General features: G+C 38.0%; 1 protein-coding gene across 1 annotated transcript in view; it reads right to left on the bottom strand.

The window, feature by feature from the left end:
• Positions 1-23,407, bottom strand: part of LOC124211714 (zwei Ig domain protein zig-8) — a 188,826-nt gene that overhangs the window by 68,680 nt on the left and 96,739 nt on the right. Inside the window, exon 2 of the mRNA XM_046611061.2 lies at positions 10,201-10,482. Within this exon, the coding sequence (XP_046467017.1) occupies positions 10,201-10,357 (157 nt within the window). The 5' untranslated portion in view covers positions 10,358-10,482. The remainder of the gene's footprint in view (positions 1-10,200; positions 10,483-23,407) is intronic.

Raw genomic sequence — 23,407 nt, 5'->3', positions numbered from 1 at the left:
CATTAAAGTCTTAAACGTAGAGTTTCGTTATTTTCTTTCCAATATATAACTATGTAAACAATTGATAACAGTGTAATGTGAATAAATTTGACCGTATTTGGCTGGAATTTTTTCCAGCAGCTTGACAATTATAGCATATTTTTTAGTTTAGTAATAATCAGTTTGAAGCTCTTATAGGAGGTTTGATCGTTACTCAGTGAATCACTTTTATTAAAGCCTTATTTATACCAGCCAAGTATTTAAGCGACAAGGAAATTAGGAAGATTATAATATCGTGTAGCGAAACTAAAATGAAAGGAAAATGGGATGAAAGAAATGTATGGCTGGGCAGTGAAAAAGGGAGAGAGGAAAAAATAAAAATTTCCCTTTTCGCATTCTGCATTCACGGTGGCTCAAGGTGCGTGAAATTATTACACACGCGACGTTGTACAAAGGCGAGGTATCCCCGAGGGGTGAACAGGGTTACCCCGCAGCGGCATAAGGCTGTAAAACAAATACATCACAGTGTTAATCTTGGAAAAAGAAAGAGTGCCTGTCGTAATTGTGTCCTTGGCCGTGAAATGACGGCTGGAGAGAATTTATGAAAATTAAATGAAACGCGGTTTTTGTCACAATATTCTGATGCACGTTCGCAAATTTTTCAAACTCCACCGGAACGAATCGGTGCATACTTGTGACAACTTAAAATATAGAATTGAATCAAGCCTTTGAACGATGATCGTACTGACACTGTCAATTTATTCAAGATAACAAAGCGCGAGTTTCCTTCCGATAATGTGAATTTTGCATCAAGAAAATGTGCCACTGAATATGCCTAAAAATGTAATACAACGCAGGACAATCAATTTGTTTAAAAAATGCGAAATTCTTTTATCAAAACTAATTAAGCTTGTTCTCTATATCATGTTTCGTTCAGTCAATAGAGTTCCATGGTTGAAACAGGTAATGGAAATTTGTTGTTACAACAATATTTTGCATTGACTAAACATTAAGAGTTATTCAAGCGCACAAAACCGTATTCTTCGAGTGATATCATTTATAATTCTGTCAACTCCAAATTTTCTAGGGAATTTACTCGATATTAAATTGACAAATCCGGAAAACTTTTTTGTTTATTTGTCGTCGGTATTACTTTCGATGAATCGAAACTTGGCATCATCCTTTCTTCATTTTTATTAACCAGGTCCGACGACGAGTTGTTTAACGTTATCCTTATCTGACTTACCAACTGCCTGATTTTACAACTATATCTGAAGCTACTTCCGTAGCGAGAAAGTTCACCGCCTAGCGGCCGTTTGTAGTACTAATATACCGGTGTTCACGATTAATATATTCTCTGCTTGCTCCGGAGCATGTCGTGTTTCTTTTACACTGTGAACAAATTATTGCAACTGATTCAACCAGTTACGCGAAACAAGCTCCGGTTGGATCAACAAAGTATGGCGTTCGATCGATGTAAATTTTTTGTCGGCCAGATTCGTGTAATGACTATAATTCAAATAGGTACCGAATTGCTTCAGTCAACGAGCATGCGACTCGGAGAAACAATACATAATCTTCAAATGAAATGATATTTAGTTGACTTAATTTCGGAAACACGTTAAAAGGTTCACTCGGATCAATACTTCACTCGATCTTTGCTCGACTAAATCATTTTAAGAAAATAAATACATCGAAATTGTTGGAATGGCGTTATCGTATTTGGAACAAATAAGGGATACTACATTAAAGCGAATGGACTCCAACAAAATCTATTGTGTTGATTCCGGAATTCGTTTCCTTCCGTGTTGCTTTTCCACAGGAGTCTTGGCAAAAATCTAAATGTGTTAAATGCGTTTGTTTTTCCAGAGACGACAAGAGCGTTAAACAGAGACGTCGTTTTTCGAAAGCTGTTGATTAGGGATATTCAACGAATTAAAAACGACATGTATCGGCAAAAAAAGGTCGTTTATCAAATTCTGGGTAAATTCATTGTGAATTGTAAGAATAATATATTCTTTCAAAGTTGACTTTGCAGCTATCTTATAATAATGGAAGTCACTAAAAATCAAAGTATTCAACAACGATAACGCATCTGTATAAAGACTCTTGATTTTACAATCGTGGCTAAAAGAATACAAAAAAGCACAAAACGACACATTTTTTGCCAAAATATGCAACCAACTACTAAAATAATCAAATACTCGCAATCGGTAAGGATTTATATACTTACTCACTGTTACTGGAATAATTTTTTCCACGTATTCCTCAATTCAAAAAATAACCAACGTACTGTTTGCAGGATCGATAAAGTGCCAGGGGTGGCAGGCACCCCATCGCATCGTCGGCTATCTGAATTATTGACTGATGGAGCATTGAGTGTGATATCAAAACTCTTACCATTATTCATTCAGATTAATGGCAGAGTTTGCATACTCTGGAGCCTTGTATTATAACTATCAAGCCAGAGCTTTTACATCTTTCTTCATGAATTTTGAGTAACAAGAAAATTCCTGAATGCTATGAAAGTTTCGTCAGCCCCAAATCTTACCAAGGAAGGGATAATGGCTAGGATGAAATCGCTTTCAATAAATATCAAAAATCGATTACGATCTAATTACGAATTTTGACAAATTTCAAAACGTTGCCTGGTACTGAAATTCTAACTCAAAGTTTGGGTTACAAGTCCTATGTTGTATTTTATTTCAAAAGACAAAAAACAAGGCAGGTTTATCGTGGGAAAAATGTAGAAGCATTCTGAATCTAAAATTTAAGTGTCGTGGGTTTGGTTAATTCACCATAGAACGTACTGGACGCAGTGAGAAACTTGAAAATAAACATGTTTCAAGCATGAATAATCAAATGGTCACAGAATTACTTCTCTTGAACTCCGAAGCCGACTGTGAATCCAGATTTTAAAACTAAGCTTTAATTTGATTCATCGCGGTTGAGCTTTTGATGCGCAAAAAAATGTTGCTGTTCCGATGTAACGCGTTAAAATAAACTGCGCTGCTATCATCAGAATCTTCAACTCGGAAAGGTGGATAAAAAGTTTCCACCTGCACTTTTTTTTATAGAAAAATAGTCGAGTTTGAGGATCCTGCAGAATCCGTGGCAGAGTTGTGAAAAAGAAAGTAGAAGAAAAAACAAATGGGAAAAAAAAAAACATCGATCAACAAGGCACTTAATAGAATAAACTTTTCCCACACTCGTATGCCTTCTTTCCCCGCGTCACTCGCCATGCCTTTGAAAAGCTTTGGAAATACTCGTAAACAAACTGTGCGCGGAGCTTTTGTCAGGCTTGAAAATCGATTCAGACGAAAGAACGATCAACCTACGCCATTTTTGGTACGAAATAAGCTTGAGCTTGCAACAATGGTTATTGTGCACAGGATGGTTATTGTGCACGGAGTAGAAAGCTTTCGCGACAATACGCCGAGCGAAAATGTTCTTACGTATAAATTTCTTCCTAAGAATTTCAAGTATTTTCACTCACGGAAGTTTATTTGACGTTTAAAAGGTTGTGGAAAGTGGGTACAACGGAAAAATTTTACTCATTTCCTTCGCATAATGCGCATTTCCCAAAAAAATGTTAACGATGCTTCGCAACACAGTTCTTGAATGTTGGTCAAAATTTTTTTAGGTTCGTTTTTAATTTTTCATCTCTTGATATTCTAAGGATATTTCAAATATTTCAGACCGAATTTTCAGCTGCTTTCTTCTTTTCTTAACAACCTTGACGACCGTGAACATTTTCGTTTCAGAGAAACTCTTTTCTAGACAATTGGAAAACGTTGGTAATAAATAAAATACTGATTTTAATTCTCGGCTTGCTGAAAATTTGGCATTTCATCTTGGGTGGTTGTTTACACAAGCTTTGTCGATCATGAAATTCATTGACATTTATTTCACCCGATGAGGAAACAAATTCAATAATCAAGAAGGGAATTCCAAATTTTTGAAATAATCACTCCAATTTCTCTTTCTTTGAATATGTAATCAAGGAGTTTAAGTACGCGTACTTTTTTTTTACTATTTCAAAAATTTCGAATCGATTGTGGACACGAAGTCATCCTTCAAACCGACATTTAACGTTCCTAGAGTTCCGTACCTCGAAAGGAAAAAACGGAACCCTTACATGACCACTTTGTTATCCGTCTGTCCGTCTACCAAGACCCCTTTTTCTCAGGAACGGATACAGGTATCGAATTTAAATTAATACCAAATGCTAAGGTTTACGGCCCCTTGGAGGTGTGAAAAATTCAAGCTTCCAAGTCATCGCAATCAAAAGATACGGCCATTTATGTCACATATTTTGATACTCGCAGATTCACTCGTCAAAACCTGCAGGCTACTTTCCGTTGGCCTAGAATCATGAAATTTCCAGAGAAGCAAGTGAAGGAAAAAGTCCAAAAATAGTTCATTTGTACTTATATCACATATAAAAAAATATTTAACTTTGTCCGCAATCCTCAAGGCGCGAGTCCTCCTCGCACTTGTCTAGTTTTTTTCTTCAGTTCCGCACTTTAGTTTACCAAAACTCGTTCTGAAGCGTGTCTTGGGTATAGCCGTCGTTACCCGCAGGTTTGCCCTCGTATCAACTTAAGTGCCGATTTGAATACTGACGAGCACCAAGCGTAAGGTTCAACCGACATTCTGCGTGTTAGCTAACTCACCTTAACTCATCCACTTCAAAATTATGATTGAGCTCATGATCCGACGTCCAGGCACATTGTAACCATTTAAATAAGCCCGCCTCAAGTCAAAACCAGCGTTCAGTTAGAATTGACTCTCAGTATCTTCTGTCACGTGGTTTCCGCCTTCACCAGACCTCCCAGAGACAGGCGCTCCCTCTCTCTCTCTCTCTCTCTCTCTCTGCTAAAATCTCTTCGAAACACGACGTATTGAATCGTCTTTCAATAAAACGTCTTGCTAAAGTGCAATGTGAATAAGAACCATAAAAATTTTCTAATACAAAGTTTATGTATGAAGGATCTACATGCTCATTAAATAAAAGATGGAGTAATATCTTGAGATTTCATGGTGTTTCTTCGGAAACGTAACACCTTTAGGTAAAAACATCTTAAACGAACCTGTCGTCACTGGAGATCGTCGACAGAGGAGCATCACAAAATTCAGTCAGTTAAGTTCCCATCATCGGATCAAATTTCAAGGTGAAACATAAATTGAGGGGAGAATTTTTTCAAATAACCGACATGTAGCAGAGATTATTTAAATTAAAGGAAGACAATTTACATACACAAATTGAACTAACTAATGATTATTTATATATACAATTAAAACTAAGAAGAACGATTTATTTATATAATTATAACTGAAAGAAAGTGATTTGTGTTATACATTTTTAACATTACATGCATTTTTTGCGAACAGATAATGGATATTTTAACGTGAATGAATGATTGAATGAACGGACATTAATAAAATATTAATTTGTTTAGCCTTAGCTTTCAAATTCATTCAGGGAAAATTACATCAATTTACTTTCTACGTTTATTCATTAAAGATAGTTTATTTCTTTTTTAAAACATTGTATATCATTCTTTTTACAATTTGGAATGTTTATAATACTAGATGTGAGTCCAGGTGTGAAGCGAAAAGTTTTCCAAGATAACCGGACTAGACTTTTCGTCATTATTACAACATCCAAAAATTCATTTTCTTTAATTAAAGAACAGTACTATTTTGAAATACAACAAGAAGTGAAACTGTTCTATAAAAAATAATATATTCACTGCTTATGATACATACAGTGCAGTAAGAAGAAAAATTCAATCAACGTAAAAAAACTGTCAAATGTGTCGGCACCAAAGCTTGTTTCAGAGATTCAATATCACAACTCGTAACGAAGTATTGAAGTAAAATAACGAGGATAAATTTTTTTGCAAAGACCCGCTAATACAATATGGCAGAAATGATCTCTCGTTATTTTTCATCCTCATCAAGCCACTCGGCAATAATACTCTAAACAAAAAAGGTACCGTGAAAAATGTATATTTTCGATACTTCGCTTCTGGGGGATAAATACACGAACTTGTTTTTTTCAAGACTCGAATAGAATATTCCAACGTTCGTAAATTACAACAAGATCCAAGATAACAAGGTGAATTAGTACCTACAGTTCAGCAATCGACGTGAAAAAGACGATGCTCCTGGTTCTTACATGGACGCTGGTAACAAGCAGACGGATCGGATCTGAGAACTCTAGAAACCGGAGATTGTCAAGATTTTACAAATTCAGCGAACAATTTCCTGTGCGACAAATATCCTTTTCAGGATTAGAAAATTGTCACCGTGTATCACAAGTGAAAAGATTTAATTTTGCAGGAACTTGTCGAGCCCTCAAGCTTTAAACTGCCGGATAATGATCCGAATTTTGGAGACTTGAGAGGAATTTTCTCTCTACAAAGAATCAACAATACATCCAAAGACTCGATGTGTGTGAATCTTGCGTTGCGTTTATCTTGAAACAGCTGTTTTAAACGCTGAAAGCTCCGAGTCTTAAGTCGAGCAAATGTATGATTTAAATTTTACCGCAGTATAATGCACTGCAGTTTGAAGTTTTGTGTAAACAAAATAACGTCACGGGGATGAAACCGCCGGAGGTTAGCTTTATTTGCGAAATATATTTAAAGCGCGAAGAGCTTATTTATTTTAACAGAGATATATCGCATTCGTACCTGTCACGGCAACAAGAACGATATCTATAACTAAACTTGAACCATTTCTCTTAATAAAATATGATTCAACGGCGTGCTCGACGAACCCCGCGCATTTCACGTCAACTGCAACGCTCGCGAACTTTCCGCACTGTATAGAAATACGTGTTTAGTTTTTTCACTTTTGTGTATGGAGAATTAGTGGAGAGGCGGCAAAAGGACAATAGATGCGTTCTGCGCTCTCGTGGATGTATAGAAAATGGTGATTATGTGTAATAATTGCACGTAACGTCTGATGTAAAACGTGTGTGAAGTGAAGTCAAAGATGAAAGAAGCAGAGTCAAGGGCATGAGGCAAGCTTTCGCTTTAAAAAAATGGACATCAGTAAATTATCTTCAGAAAAATAACACGTTGATCGTAAGATTTTAAGACAATCGTCAGTTTCAATATGAAATTTCATCATATCACATTTATATATATTCTATAAAGGACCCCGCAGAATCTATATAGGAATTGGCTCTCGGTAGAATTGGTTGAAATTTTAGTACATTTTAGTGCATACAATTTCGAATTTTAACTGAATTCTGTGTTGAACCTAAAGTCACAATTTAATGGTTCCGAAAGGCTTTCGGATTAGAAAAAATCTCAACACAAGTCGTAGAAATGTAAAATATGTACAATATTTTTAATCGTGTAATTAATCGCCTTTAATGTTTCATACGACACCGTAGCAATTTACATGGAAATGATAGAACCATAACGTTATTGACGTCTGATAAAATCACAATCGTTCGTGCATTTAAAATTTTATTTGAAAGTTTGGTAGCATCTGTTTGGGAAAGTTAGATTCTTCGACACTCAGGCGAACGAATAACTTTAACCGGTACGAAAATTGAAATACTTGGTTCAAGATTGATAGTCTGTTCGTCTCTGTCGATGACTCTCATGAATTGTGGATTATAGGTGGACTGAAAAAAGATACAAAAAAAACGTGATCCTCCACGCCCGTAACCATTTCTTTTACCCGTTCATAAAACAAACCGTTCCGAAAAACTTGATCGTGTGACTAAGTCTGTATTCTCTTCATTTGTTACAGTTGCCTCGTACTTTTTCTCCTTGAATTCTTGGATCACACTTCCACGCTACCGGCCCACATCCTTTGTATCCACAGTTGATTCGGGCTTAGCGTGCAGCTGACAGAGGTCTTATGATTTCATTGTTTATTCCCTCCGGGGTTGGTTAATAAATTAAAACGTCAAGTTACCCCCGGTTGAATTGCTCCCCTTGTTTGACGTGTGTAAGACGTCGAGCAAGTTATAGTTACCTTCGCTCCGGATGAAACATGTTACACAGAAATTCTCGACGAACGGTACACGAGATTGCATTTCGTTTATTTCGACACATAATACGCAGGGCTCAAATTGTGCACATCAATTTCTCACAATTCTTTCCTCGACTAGGCGTTGGTCGTGTGCTAAAGAATTACAAGCCTTTTAGGGTCCCTGTAGCGAAGTACATTACCTACTTATTTTCTCCACCATGATCGACATTCATTTCTCTTTTGCACTTTCGTACTAATAACGCGTGAAAATTGAAGTTTAATCCAAAAAAACGACGTTCGTTGTGCTCGATGTCACAGCTTGAGAACAACTTGATCAATCTTGATCGATTGACGTTGGATGCATTGGATTTTGTTTCCTGAGAAAATCCGTATTTTTTTATGACGCATTTGAATTTTTTACACCTATGTTTTTATAAGTTCTGACAACGAATTCATAATTATTACTCGTCATCTCCTGGGGAAAAAATATGGAAGAACTTATTAAACCATTTCTGAATATAAATTTACCATGCGTTTGATTACAACCACCAAACGAAGGAACTTACTGAAACTGAAAACTTTAAATTCTGTACCGAAATTGACCAGTGAATCAGGTTGATTTAGGGTGAATAGTTGATTTAGGATTTTATAGGTGGTAAAAAATAAATTGGGTCCAACTTTTCAGCGTTATCATCTGTAATGGGGGAGATACGGCGGGACTTGGGCAATAGGGTGCAGACCGAAGGTTAATTTGTCCCCAGACCGAATTGCGCCGTTACCGAAACCTTTTCGGTCCGCGAATATTTGTTACAGTTTTGTTGCAGGCTGGCATGAAGAGTATATTTCACGACGTGTCCTAGGCAAGGTTCCGACAGGGGTCGGAGAACCGCTCTCATACTCCAAGAGTCTCGATCCTGAAGATCGACTATGCCGCTGGACTAAACCGTCTGAGAGGCGGCGTTATTGACGCTTGCGTGTTTTTTTTTCTCCTGAATATCCTTGGCGGTACAAAGTGAAGGCAAAATGAAAGTTGAGAGCACGGAACAAAAACAGAGGTTCACCACGACGTACGAAATATCTTCTAGACGAATGGATAATGTTCTAGAAGCTTTGTCTTGTTATAAAAATAATGTGTTTGAATTATTTTATCCGAAATATGGGTGGGGGTGAGAAATCAGAAAAACCGAAAATCAGAATGGCCAGAATTCCGAATTTAATAAACTTGAATAACAAATATGAGAGAACAGATATTATCAGAAATTTTAAGTCCCGGATGGTGACCAATAAAAAACTGCAGCTTACCTGAAATGTATTTAGTAGAGGGCTTTATTATCCGAACCGACTTACTTCACAAAACGTTCTTCCAAAAATTCAGAGATGTAGAATTTAATAATGTATACAGTCAATATTCCAGATAATGAATTTGTAGAAAGTTTCATATTCTCAAATGTCCAATTATTATGAAGTTAAAACTTAGAACATGATCATCTACAAACTGCGGCAAACAGATATCCAGAATGTAGAAGGGTCATTGTTCAGAATCGTACTATTCAGGAATATCAGTATTCCGAAAGTAACCGTATCGATGGCTTACCACCAGAATTTCACATTCCGAGTCTATCCAACTAATCTATTCTGAGTTGTAAAATGTTTTTTATACAGAATCAAACAAATTCTTTACTCGATACTTAATAAAGAAGAAAGAAGGCAATGCAAATCGACAACTTTGAGTTGTTAAAGCTGTTGGGTTAGGCCTTCAGAGTGTGGCCAACAACACGCCTGACTCTTCTCACACATTGCGATTCTTCGTGCTGACGATTCTGATATACTGCAATTCTATATTCCGAGCCTTCTATGAGATTACTATTCGGAGTTCTAACCATTCTGATTCTCGATCCTTCGCATTTGTGAATTCGAATAGATGAAAATTCTACTCTACGATCCATCCGAAGGTTATTTATTTGTGTTTGTGAGCAATCGCATTTGCCTCATTCCGCTAATGGCCTTACGGAATTTTCACCAGTTGTGTATTCTAAATTCTATAACTTCGAATTTCTATACTTTTACATTCCATTTCCATTATTTCTCTCTTAATGAAGATTCACCACTGTGTTCTTTCGTGATCGTGAGTTTTCGATACATTTACTTTCGGAATTCTGACCATTCTGATTTTTGATTTTTCTGATTTTTTACCCGCACCCCCGAAATATGATCACTTGCCTTGGAAGTAGGAATCGTTCCTCGGTTTCCTGGTGGTGGTCCTTTCGTGGAGATGAACCGAGTGATTATCGAACTGATGATGTTGGTTCGCTATGACGATGGAGAGGGTGGCCACTAGGAGAAGAAACCACGGCTCCCACGTCCCGGGTCCCAGCATCGTCCCTTGGCTGTCGCATCCCCCGAAATTTTCTATCGGCTTCGGTATGACCGTTAATCACAGATCGAGCCGGCCTTACGGGATTGCACGAGGATTCGATAAATTTAATCCTTCCGCTTCACAAACTGGAAATGAAAAAAGTTAGATGGGTTTCGTTAATTTGAAAAAATCTTGATTCGTAATGAAATACTGGCATTTTTTCATCTAATGTTTTTTTTTCTCTTTTGGGAGCAATTCGTTCTTTATGGTGATGGTCAAGACGTACACATGTGGGAAAAATAATTCGAAAACAAGAGAAAATGAGTAAATGTTTAATAATAATTGAAGTGAATAAGGTGGGAAGGACTCATCATTAGCACTGAAAATGAGGACAGTTGTGGATTTTGAAAAAGACGAACGAATAAGAAGAGCATTCGTTGGTGTGACACGAATAAGATCAAGGTAAATGATTTATGTCATTCTGTCCGGTAATTTGAAGAATCATCGATTAAAAAAAAAACCAAAAAACTTGTCGGTTGTCTAAAAAAATAACCGTTTTTTCTACATTATATTTATTTTGCGTAATTCACTTTTTCTACAAGCACTTTTCTTGCGAGACTAATGAAATAAAAGGAAAATGAAGGTAGTGAATCGACTGCGTTTCTTTTTATCTTTATATTGCTTTTCTATGATGATATATGCAAAGGTGAATATTGGATTCGGTAAAAAATGATTTTTTATTTCAATTTCTGTAAATTTGCGTTTTTGGGCTTCTGAATCTGAAACTCACACGACTTCACATTAAAACAATGAACGTGAGAAATTGCCGTGCCACATTGTTTTTCTGAATGTGCTTTTATCGTTGGCGTAAAATTCAAAATTTCTGTTTTCGACAAAGTCCCGTGAAAAAATGTGAAATTCATCCGATTTTAGAATCGAATGATGAGCACTACAAATTGCCGTGTTCCATTTTCTGTGACCATATGCTTATGTAGAAAAATATTCGCTAAACTTGAAAGACTGCGACACAGTTCACAGGACTCTAATAGAACATTTTATAAAAATTGTTTTGAAATGAGTAAAATAATGCAATAGTAAACAATGTCATAAAAAATACAGGAACTTTATGAGAAAAAAGAATATTGGTAGTAAAATATCTGATCGTACTTCGAAAAGTATTGCAAAAAATGCTATATTTACGGCTTGTTTTTTCCCTAGGATAAATATGTTGGTACAAAAGGCATTCTGAGATTGCGATAGTAATATTGTGAAAGGGTTCCCGCGTAAATTAAATGCAAATGAACCATAGAAGTCGGACAAAGATGAATCCGGCAAATGCGATATATATTCGGAATGCGTTGTCTGCTGTTGAGATTTAGAGTACGATTGTTTCTACAATAATTTTGGCTGAAGGAGCAACCGTGAATAAACAGTTGATAAAAGAGCTGATTCAAAGAGTAGGATCTGCGGACCTAGGATTCGGACTGTGTGGAAACTCCTAATAATTTATAAGTAAGAACTTCTTATCTCTTTCAACCTGCTTTCCAATGCGGTAAGACGACATTTTCTTGTCAGATTCTTCGATCAAATACCTAGCATTTTTGAGTGGCAAACCTCGCGCATGATTCTTCTATTATAATTAACTCTTAACCGCAAGTCCCGAGCTACCGTAATTAACCCGGTTGTTAGCGGAAATTTCAAAAGTTCAGCCGTGACTTAAAGAGTGATTAAGCGGGCTTCATGGTCGGTAGGTATATGCAAACCGCGGCTTCTGCAGACCTTCGCATGCTTTGGCTAGTGTGTGTGAGTCTACCCCGGAGCGGAACTGAGTTTAAACTGCCTTGCGCGGAATATAACGTACAAATGCAGGGATTGCGAAAACAAAACTTGGTCATTTTTTTTTCTTTTTTTTTTTTTTTACTCGTTTTCGCTTCGAATTTACAATGGAAACGAAATTTTCTTCTCCAACGTTAATTAAATCGGTATACGGAAAAGAAAATTACCGCTGGCAAAACGACGTACCGGCGCAGTTTTCTGTTGAAGTTAATATATAGTTCTTTGCAACACCTGCACGGAAAGTCCATTTTTATGCACTATTTACAAGCACCGAAAGTAGTCTTTTATACACATGTGCGGGAAAAACTTTCGCGCATTGCTAGGGGTGTGAGAAAAAAACCTTCGCACATTGCTAGCGGTGTGCGAAAAAGACGGTCGCGCTTTTATCCACAGTTGCGCATTTCGCAAACAGCTGCACTAGCGCCACCGACGGAATAGTTTGTCACTCTTTGCCGTGCTCGACATCGTCACTGAACAGACATCGTGCCGTGGTTTCGTGTAAAAATAATCGTGTATGTCGGACTTTCCGTTACAGGTGTAGCAAGAAATAGAGTTCGATACACGCGCGAAAGTTGGCAATGCCTGTCTCGCGTGAATGCGCCACACTCGCCCTTCAACTCGTCTCCGGGCTCGTGCTGCGCCTTCATGCTCGTGCGGGCATTGCTACCTTCGCGCACTAGTATCGAAAAACACATTTTCGCATAGTTACTGCAGAAATGCTCCGAGTTACTAGATCGACAGTCTAATTTATCATGGAGAAAAGTTGTAGTTACATGAATTGTAGTAATGTCAACAACAAAAGGGCGCCGGTTGCAAAAGTAGCAAATGCAACAGACATTTTTTTCCGAATGAAAGGCAAGCCTGATAAGAATAAACCGAACCAAATTGTCTTCAGGACGAAATTCTACGTAAACAAAAATGCACGTGTGAATAAAGCTTGCACACAGAATTGAGCTAAAATTTATTTACATGCCACAATGATATTAAAATAGTCAAAAGCTCGCGAGATTCCAACACGCCTCAAGCATCAAACGATGAACGGAATGTTGAATTTTTATTTTAATACTTCATTTGAGAAATAGCTAAATTTTCGGTAGTATTTGACTCATTGTCAGCAGAATTCTAATACATACCTAAACAATCCTGGAATCTTTAGTTTTCTTTAAACAGGACGTACTGAATAGGAGACACTTACCTTAAATAGTTGAATTATTGATAATTCAACGCGAAATATTTTTCATTGCATTGCATTTTAAGTGCATCCGACGATGAACCTACAAAGTTTTGTATTCTGACTATTGAGTTTGAGGTATGACAGTTTTTGAAAAAGCATATTAGGGAATAAACGTCGTTAATATTTGACTTGACAGCTGATTGTGAACAATTTGAGTTGAAATATCGTATCACTCACACATACCTAGCTGCAAATTGCTTAAGTACCTTTAGTGACAGCTCGTAAAAAGCCGACCATCATCCAAAAACAAAATCGTCAAATAATTTTAACAATTATAATAATTTCGCACGGCTTCGGAGCTGCAAATTTGGCGAGCAAATGTGCACTCATAAATACGAAAATTTCCCATTCCTTTTATAACCCTCGTACATAATTTCCGACGAATTTTTCTCTTGTTGCTTCCATCGGCATACCTTATCTTTATATAAGAAATTCTACTGTAAAAATCCTGACCAATCCTAAAAATCCACGTATCAGAATAATGAACCAATCTACAAATTTAAAGAAACTCCTATCATTACCGAAAAAATTCCCTTTCAACGTCGACTAATAGAAAGTCAGTCTTCCGCTAACTCTTCAAAGTTTAACATCAAAAAGCTCTTTGAGCAATAATTCGATTCGTTGACTAATTTAAGTTTCTACACATAATAAATTCGAATATAACTACTGAAACTTTCGGTTTGGAAATTGTATTTAAGTTTCAACTTTGCCGCCGATCCAGCATTTCGTGAACATTATTTCAAACATTGTATGTAGTGCTAAACAGTGTTAAAGGATATGTACGAAAGTTTTGGTTGATATCCTAATATTAGTGCTAACAATTTGTTTATGAAAAAGAATCTTTTTTGAACCAGTCACATAAAGACGATGTTGACGTGTGACTCTAGATTCACAGAAAAGAGTAACTAAAAGCCGAAATTCTACTTTAATCGTTTGTCTGTCTTATTGAAAGAGTTCTTGCACACGTGCTTCAGGTTTTAAGTCTTGTCTTAAGTTCCGTTTGTCATTCAGAGTCTCAACTTCTTCAGATTAAATATGCGGAGCGCACTTCGAACAAACTCTTATAGAAAGTCTTCGGTTGGCTTCTTTAATCATGCATCGGAATTGTTGAGTCAAACTCTCTTCTATTTATGTAGGCGGTGAAAGTTCGAGTATTACAATTAACCTTTAGGTCGAGGATACTGTTCATAAATTAGGGATGAAAGGGTAAGGAAGCTCTCGTTTATGAACGAGGATCTAATTCCATAGAGATTTCCGGACAAAGTATCTGCGACCATTATGCGTGTGTGTGTGAGAGAGAGAGGGAGAGAGATTGGATTCGCCATCTTGGATTTTCAAAATTCGATTTCAGATTCGTAATCAGAGGTCCTGAAAATATGTAATTCATATAAAACATGTATATGTGTAGAGTGGTGACTTTCTCGGAAATAAAGTATTGCTTCAATTTTCATCAATTTTTTCAATCAATTTGTTTCTAACAATAATAATTTATATTATATCTCAATAATTACTTTCGGGTATTGAAAACCTATTAGTATACGATTATAAATAGCAAACAACAGCAAAGAAATATGTTAAAAAGCTCTCTAAATATACAAAACATGGATATGAAATAGGTGAAAGAACCGTGCAATAAAGGGTTAACTCGACGATCTCTTGCAACCCTTTGGAAGAAATAAGAAGTAAAGTCCTTCATTTTTACAGCGTTAGCCAGGTTTAATTTAAAAATTGCAAGGTCAGAATCTACTCCGGTGAACTCAGAAACCCCTGAAATACCGGGTTCCGCAAGTCTTCGAGATCGCGAAATCAACTCTGCATGAAGGCGGTCGGATATTTCGGAGGGTGGTTTTTGTCATTAATGCAACCAAATGTTATTCAAACGAATAAGCTCCTCCATTGTTGCTTATAAAGTGCTTTGTAATATTAAATGAGACGAACTGAAGCAAAGTTGTACCAATTTAACGGGAACTTGGTTGCACGTGTACACGGGTAGTTCACCCCCTATGTGACATTATTTCGGAAAACGTAAAAACACGCGTCTGCTAATTTTTTTTGCTCTTTCAAATGCAATGAATTGCAGCCAAATTCGAGCAACCGTTTTTTGGTTATAATTAATCTGTAACTTTCAACCCCTGTAATTTGTAAACATTTAACCCCATCGTATTCGGACGAAATGCATTTTTCATTATTCGCTGTGGGAATTATCCTCCAATCGGTCTCATTCAAATATGTCAACTGGAAGCATGCGAAATTACCACTGAGGATGCCCAACTTTGGGGGTTGAATCTACCCCTTTAAACCGTTTTTCAGCCAATAAAAAAAAAAATACGCGTCTCTTAGATTTTAATGAAGAATAACATATCCCAAAATGAACGAAACCTGGGGGGGGGGGGGGGGAGGCACTTCGATACCTTTCCTTGTGAACAGAAGCGTTGGATAGTTCATCAAATACCCTTTAACGAAATATGTTACTTCAAAATCATCCGTTGAACAGAGCAAGTTCTTCGTCAACCTTCGATTACAGTAGTTCACAAAAGCGTTTAAAATCTTGACGGATTAAATAACTCTCAAGAAATTCCATGCTTCTAATTATATTGAATAATATTATTTTTTCATAACAATATCCAAACATTATAATTTCAATTCAGTTCAATTTGAATAAAACTAATTATTGTGCTCAATTTAAATAGTGACTAACCTAATTAATAACCTTCAACGTAAGTAAATCAAACTGGCTCCGTATCCATTTTAATATCATTACCGGCGCCTGTTTGGCATTCGTGAATTTTGGGTGTACCTGGCCCGTTGAATTACTTATCTAAATCCTTTTTACCTAATCCACCGACGCCTGCTTGGCATTAATGAATTATCCTTCTTTCTCTTGAAAACTTTTCCACAACAACCCTGTTGTAGGAAATTTATTCAGCCAAAAACAATAATTCATTAACCGTAACCAGAGCAATCGCGAGTAAATAGTGATAATTCTTATCGTAATCAAGCCAGAATCATCAAGATCGACGAAAAGTAAGTGGCGTCTTTTTATCGTAGCAGCTCGTCTTCTCTCGACACGACCTCAACCAAGAGAGGAAAACTTTGCATTCGTTCTCAGGTAAACCGTGTTCAGCAGTTCAGTTCTAGTACGAGCGTTAAATTATTGCGGCGGGTTTGTTCTTTCGTAAATAAACAACAATTAGAGTCAATCCGGCCCATAACACTTGTCATCACGCTACAGTTCATTTACAAGTCATGTGAGATAAGACAATCATGACGTGCTTGATAATCGACAAAACAGTTAGTGGTACGAATGGTTCGGTTCGAGGACGATAATATTCGATAGCGGGAAGCTTTTCGCATATTTTTGGCACTGCCCCGTTCACCGTTTACGAAGAATCCAAGCCAGTAAGACAGTTTTCGTGGTGCGATGTTTAAAGTTCGAACACGCACAAAATTTAAGCTTGCATGATAATATTTTCTCAACAGGATATAGTCGTTTCTGTGGAGTATTAGCCTCAGACGTAACTTGGTCGTATTTATCGCTTTGAAGGTAAGCGAGGAAGTGCTTTACTTCCACCCTTGTGACGATCCGTCAAATACCGCCTCACACAGTGTACACAGTAACACCCAAATATCAGGTGGACATAAATTTAGACCCTTTGAAAGCTGGCCCAAGGCTCGCGTTTCATGCCATTTATATCCATTCACTTTCATTCATTAGCTACGCTTTCCGCTTTCTGCGTGAGTAGTATGAGTTTTCAAAATTAGGTAATTTTTATCAGTAGATACTATCCCAATATTAATCCAATTCACCTTCAGAAATGTTCTGATTTTTTATATCCATTTTTCACATTTTCAAATATATGGTATTTCTGTAAGGGCAGGGCTTCACACGAACAGATACCAATACATACGTAAATTTTTATACCCACATGCGTGCATTCAATCCCTCACATCCATTCACGAAGGAACTTCCGAAAGTAATGTTGCATGGGCACTTGACCTTTCAATTTACGCGATTGCTGTAAGCTCGCGTATGTTACCCGTGTAACGAGCACCGATCCGAAAGGGAGAGATGTGAAGAGAGATGAGAATTAAATTGGAATAAATTGCATAATTATTATGTCCTTGGATTATGTGCAGCAAAGGACAAGGAGCATACACTGTATACATTTGAAGAGATGAAAATAATGACAGTACTATCGCATGAAGAATAGTACAAGTATACAAAGTGTGATGACTTAAAGTTTATAAACAAGATGCACAATATTAAAATTAATCAACTGGATTGGAAATGATTTGATTATTTTTATCCAAATACTATTGAGAGTAAAAGAACTAGTGGTTGTATAGCGGAGTCTTGAAGGTCTTGAGAACACAGGATGTCCCAGAACTGAGTACACAAAATGATAGGAGTAATAGAGGAGGTCGAGTTGAGTAAAATATTCTGATGAACATGCGGTATCCGAAGATGCGTTCACGAGATACGATTGATTACAAAATCCCGCTAGGCTTCGTTGTGTAGGTAACCGAGTACACACGCAAGTATCGGTTAGGAGCAGTCTTAGGCAACATTTACTACTTTGTATAATTAATTACATATAAATTACAAATTACATTGGTAAAACGAAAATACTACAATTACAATTGTAATTTTTAATTAGAAAAATTCAAATAACGAATTAAGAATGTAATTAGTATCGGATCTTATTCTAATTACAAATTACAAATGTATTATGTATGTTATAGTTGAAATTCTTGCGATAAAAAGGGTAAAATAATTAACACAGGACTTGGGGAAAAAATTGAAGAAGAAAAGATTACGTTTATTGTGAATATGAGAAAAAGAAAACCGTTGGGATCACCGCGTGGCGCAAGAGATTTCAGAACACTAGCACAGGGAAGAGAAACCAAAATACCATTTAGTTTGTGTTGACTTACAGCTTGACTAGGTCAATATCGGACACACAAAAGTGCCAATATTTGAATCCATTTTTTTTGGCAGTATTTTGGATGTAATTCATTACGTACAGTAATTAGTGGTGGCCAAGACTGCTCCTAACCGATGTCTCCTGTGTACTAGGTTACCTACATGACAGGGCTTATTGGGATTTTTTGACCAGTCTTATCTCGCAAACGTGTCTTCGGAAACAACATATTCTACAGGTTTATTTACTCGACGCAACTTCCTCTATAACCCCTATCATTTTATGTAGTTAGTTCTGGGTAGGTCATTGGCACTCCTCGTTTTACCGTGTTCCCGTTAGTGTCCTCCACCACTACGTGGCGCTAGTAGTCACCTGCTCTACCCCCGACGCCTCCAACCGACCCGTAAATCTGCTCTTTGCGTTTTTTATCATTTTCGTTGCGTTGTTTCTAACCTTCGTGTCACCAATAGGAACGCATTGTGATAGGTGACTACTAGCGCCACGTAGTGGCGGGGGACATTAATGGGACGGCTTGCTATACAAAAATCTCGTCAAATGCCAGGGGCCCGGTTCTGAGACACACTGTATTATTATATATTGCGATGTGGTATTTTATAGGTACCCCGTCACATGGGTTATAATAAAAAACCTCTTCTACAGAACAGCGCTTAACACAACGAAGCTGTGTCAACAGCGTCATACCGTCAGTTACTAAGTACAGAATATCGCCAACCCGACTCCAGGTAGATACATGTAGCGATTATGAAAAGGTCCATGCCTGGTGTACGTCGCAAAATGCCCAAAGCAGACCTCCAATGATCAGACTTCTCGGGCAAGAGCCGAACCATAGAAATAACGCTACTACCGTTTGGATACGTCGTCGATGGGCTGAGCTCTCCGTCGTCAACACTTGTCAGCCTGGAGCTGAACCAACCATTATACCACCTGCTATTCCGTCAATTATCAAAAGGAACGTGTCTGTTTGTTACACACATTTTATCGAAGGGCTGCAGCGTGAGGGCAAGCCCAGAGTTCGTAAGTGTTGGACTTCGTCAACCTGGTAGATTCCACATGGGTATCTGGTATGAAGGCCATCGCCACCAGGATGTTTCGGTACAATACTTGTCTTGGACCAGTACTGAGCTGCACCAGTTTGGTTTTTTCCACAATACCGTGAGGGGTAAGCCTTCCTCTCTCACGCATAGCGCGAAGCAGCTGACCTCAACCTCCTTAAGTATCGCCTAACGGATCGATAATTCAAAATATGACCACGAAAGAGGAGAAAACGAGCGAAGATGGTACCGCCCGTCTTACCTGTTGACTCGTCGCACGTGACCTGCTGGTCCAATTAGCGATCGCTCAGGACACGGAGACAATCACGTGACAGCTTAGCAGGACGCTGAAAATTGGCCAGGATCGCCAGAATCACCGCTCGACCCGGCAGATTCTACGTTCAACGAGATTACATCGCAGACGTGCTTTCGTTTCGCTCGATGTTACTTATCGTTACTTCAGTCTATCACATATCGCTTCTTTTAATATCTATCGGTTTCCTTCTATAATTTTCTTTTCTACTGTACTATCTCTACCTCTCTCTATATCTCATCTTCTGTTCTGATAAGTGAGGTTTTCTTTTGTTATTTTGTGAAGCCACGAGGCTACTTGCATTATATCTTTTCTCTTTCCTTATCTTTTCTCGCAATTTGCTCGGCGTGAGCCACGTGAGCTCGTACCTTATCTTTTCTTCTCTCCTCTAATACCGGAAGCAACTTCGTGACTGGTTAGCGCTTACTTAATCATTTAATAGCGACTATTCCTTTAATTTCTGGATCTTGCTTTGTTGAGTTATCTAATTGTCTAATACCGTTGAGTAGTAGCGCTTTACTATCCATTTGCTCGTGCTTGATTAGAATATCTTTAACTGCCTTACTTTACTTGAAATAGACTATCTATTGATGCTCATTAGTGATTAATAAATTGTTTACCCTATAAATTCTCGCAACTTATTTCCGTTTCTTATTATTTTGTCTCTACCTTTTCTCTTTATTTTCTGATTTGATAATAAGTTGCTTTCTTATTTAATATCTTTCAGTAGTTAATATCGTAAGCGTGCCATGTACGCGATTTTATACCGCTGCGCGGCATCATACGTCGTTCTTTGACTATGGAGTATTGCGCCGTATTGAATAATATCTTTTTTATTGTGAGTTATGAATGAATTTACACGTGTTGTTGATTGATTAATATTTACTGGATAACCATATAAAGGTCTTCGTTATCAAAAACTCAGACCAAGAAGAGAGTACAGATCGATACAAGAAATAAAAGATGTTAACCTAATCGATATCTCTCGATGACAGCATAAAACAAAATGGTGGCTGGCGCCAGATTCAAATAGCATGAAAATCATATTTGTAATACTCCCACTTTTCATGGTATCTTTCGTGCTATCATTCATTTCAATCGTTCCTATTATCACCAATTTCTTGATATACTTTATCAGTCTTATTAACGTTAGCAGAAATACACTTGGTTTGTTGATATCGAAACTTATCTTTAAGCATTAGGAACTATGTTTAATAGTTTATGAATATAACAAAATTGCTAAACTTGCCAGTGGCTTTGTAAAGATCTCCGCTTGCTGTTCTTCAGTAGGATCGCTAAGCAAGTTAAAAAATTTCTTATGATACATCTTGCGAGCAAAATTATATTTTATGTCAGTGTGTTTTAATCGCTGGTGAAATTCTGGATTTTCAAGAAGATTGATCGTGCTTTGCTTTTCTATCTTAACCATAGGTTTTGCAATTTCTTCGCCAGTGATCTCATAAACCAAACGTTTTAGCCAAATTAGATCTTTGATTATCTGAACCGCAGCTATATAATCTGATTCAGTCCTTGAAAGCGCAACGACTTTTTGTTTCTTCGAACACCCTGAGATAGTGCCTTCACCTAACTTGAATACGTAGCCAGTCGTTGATCTACGTGTTTCAACATCGCCTGCGTAATCAGCATTCCTGAAAGCTAGTAATTTTAGATCCACGCCTGCTTTGACATTAAACCGTTAATTCACGGTTCCTTTCAAGTATTTCAGAATTTTCTTAACAGCGTTCCAGTGAATTTCGTCAGGTGATTCTAAATATTCACTTACGGTACTGAGCGCAAACAGCATATCCGAACTGGTCCCTACCGCCAAGTAAATCAGCGAACAAACGACTTCTCTATACGAGGCTCGTAATCCGCTCACTCCTGTCTGCCATGTACCAGTACGTTCAGCTCCTGATGCTTGTCAATAGGAACTGCTATAGTAATCGCATCGTCCATGCTGAAACGCTCAAGGATCTTCTTAGCATAGTCCATGTAGTGAAGGAAAATAGAGTCCTCAGTGCCACATTCTATCGGGAAATCTAAAAAAAAATTAAAGTTTCCAGCAGTTAACTCGAACTCCTTCTTCAGTTCAGAGGGCAACGCATTCACACCATCGCTGTTCGACGTTGCAACCAGTCCATCGTCTATGTAGATGGCCAAGATTAGGGTACTTTCATCCTGATTATTGGTGAAGACGCACGAGTCCGAGTTCGTTGGTTGTAGGTTGAACTTGCTCAAGGAGTTGAGAGCATCTGAAAGCTTGTTTTAGTCCATACAAGTTTCGCTCCAGTTCGTAAATATGTTCTGTTCCTTTCTCGTATCCTTCTGGCTGCTTCATGAAAATGGTTTCTTTGAGTTTTTCATTGAGGAGAGCAGTTTTTATATCGAACTGTTTCACGATCATCTTTCTCGATACTGCTAAGGCCAAGATGACTCGGATTGAGTTAAATTTGACGATTGGGCTAAAGGTGTCATGTCAATGGACCCCTGCCCTGCCTTTAGCACCAAGTCTAGCCTTGAATCTATCGATTTGTCGATCGGGGTACCTTTTCAACTTGAATACCCAACATTTGCCTATCGCGTTCCAGTTGCCTTCAGGTCTCACAATACTCCAAGTCTTATTTTTCTTCAGTGATGCAACTTTTTCGCCCATCGCACACTTCCCCGGCGCCGCATATGGCGCGTTGGTGGCTTCTTGATAAGTTTTCGGCTCTTCTTTTTCTGCTAGAAGGACAGTCTCGGGACCGACACCGTCTTGGTATCTACTTGGATGCCTGATCACGTTTGTGTCGAACAAGGCTCTCGCAGCCGAAGGTCTGGGGATGCTTGCACTTGCTCTTCTTCTGGTAGTTCAAGAGCATCGTTAGCCGAATCCCATTCCCTTCGACCGTCAGACTCCTTATCTGCGAAGGGAACTTCAGGCTCCTCATCGCCAGACAGACCTGATTTTTGAAGTTCTTCTAGAGGCTCGTCTTGAAGCTCATCTTGGAGTTCTTGTAACTCGTAATCTAGTGGTTCGACAGCGATTTCTTCTATAGATTCGTAGAAACGTATCCGTTCCGATTCTGCGACTTGCTTGAAGTCATCTGGGTAACGGTAGTCTTCTCTGAACTGTACCTACGTCTCTTCTGGGTTTCACCTTGTCCGAGTCTGGGAACCAGATTCTGAATCCCTTTACGTCTTGGTCGTAGCTCACTTAGTATCCCTGCTCCGTGTTGCAGTCAACTTTCTGGCGTTTCTGCTTTGGAAAGTATGCGTATGCAAGTGCTCCAAAACTGACTAGCTCATCCAGCTCAGCAGGTTGATCGGATCACAGCTCATACGGAGTCTTTCGATGAATGGTCCTTGTACCTGTGTGGTGAAGAAAGTAAGCTGACGTATTTACAGCCTTGGCCCACAGTCTGACGAAAAGATTCCTTGCGTGTATCATAGCCCTCGCAGTCTCGACAAATGCGCGGTTTCCCTCTCCGCGAAGCCGTTCTATTCCGGAGTATAGACTACTGTCCTCTGATGTCATATCCCACGATTTATCAGTAGTTCGTTGACCTCGGAATTTACAAATTCCAAAGCGTTATCTGTTCGCAGAACCCTCATGTCTCTTCTGAATTGATTTTTCGCCATGACGACGATATCCATGATTCGCGCAACAGCCTCGGTATTGAATCTGATAAAATATACAGTTCTTTAGTGAGAGTAATTATCTTTCAACAATAA

The sequence above is a fragment of the Neodiprion pinetum genome, chromosome 2, assembly GCF_021155775.2.
Source record: "Neodiprion pinetum isolate iyNeoPine1 chromosome 2, iyNeoPine1.2, whole genome shotgun sequence".
NCBI lineage: Eukaryota > Metazoa > Arthropoda > Insecta > Hymenoptera > Diprionidae > Neodiprion > Neodiprion pinetum.
Note: the sequence above shows the minus strand (reverse complement) of the source record. Positions and strands in the feature narration are given on the sequence as shown.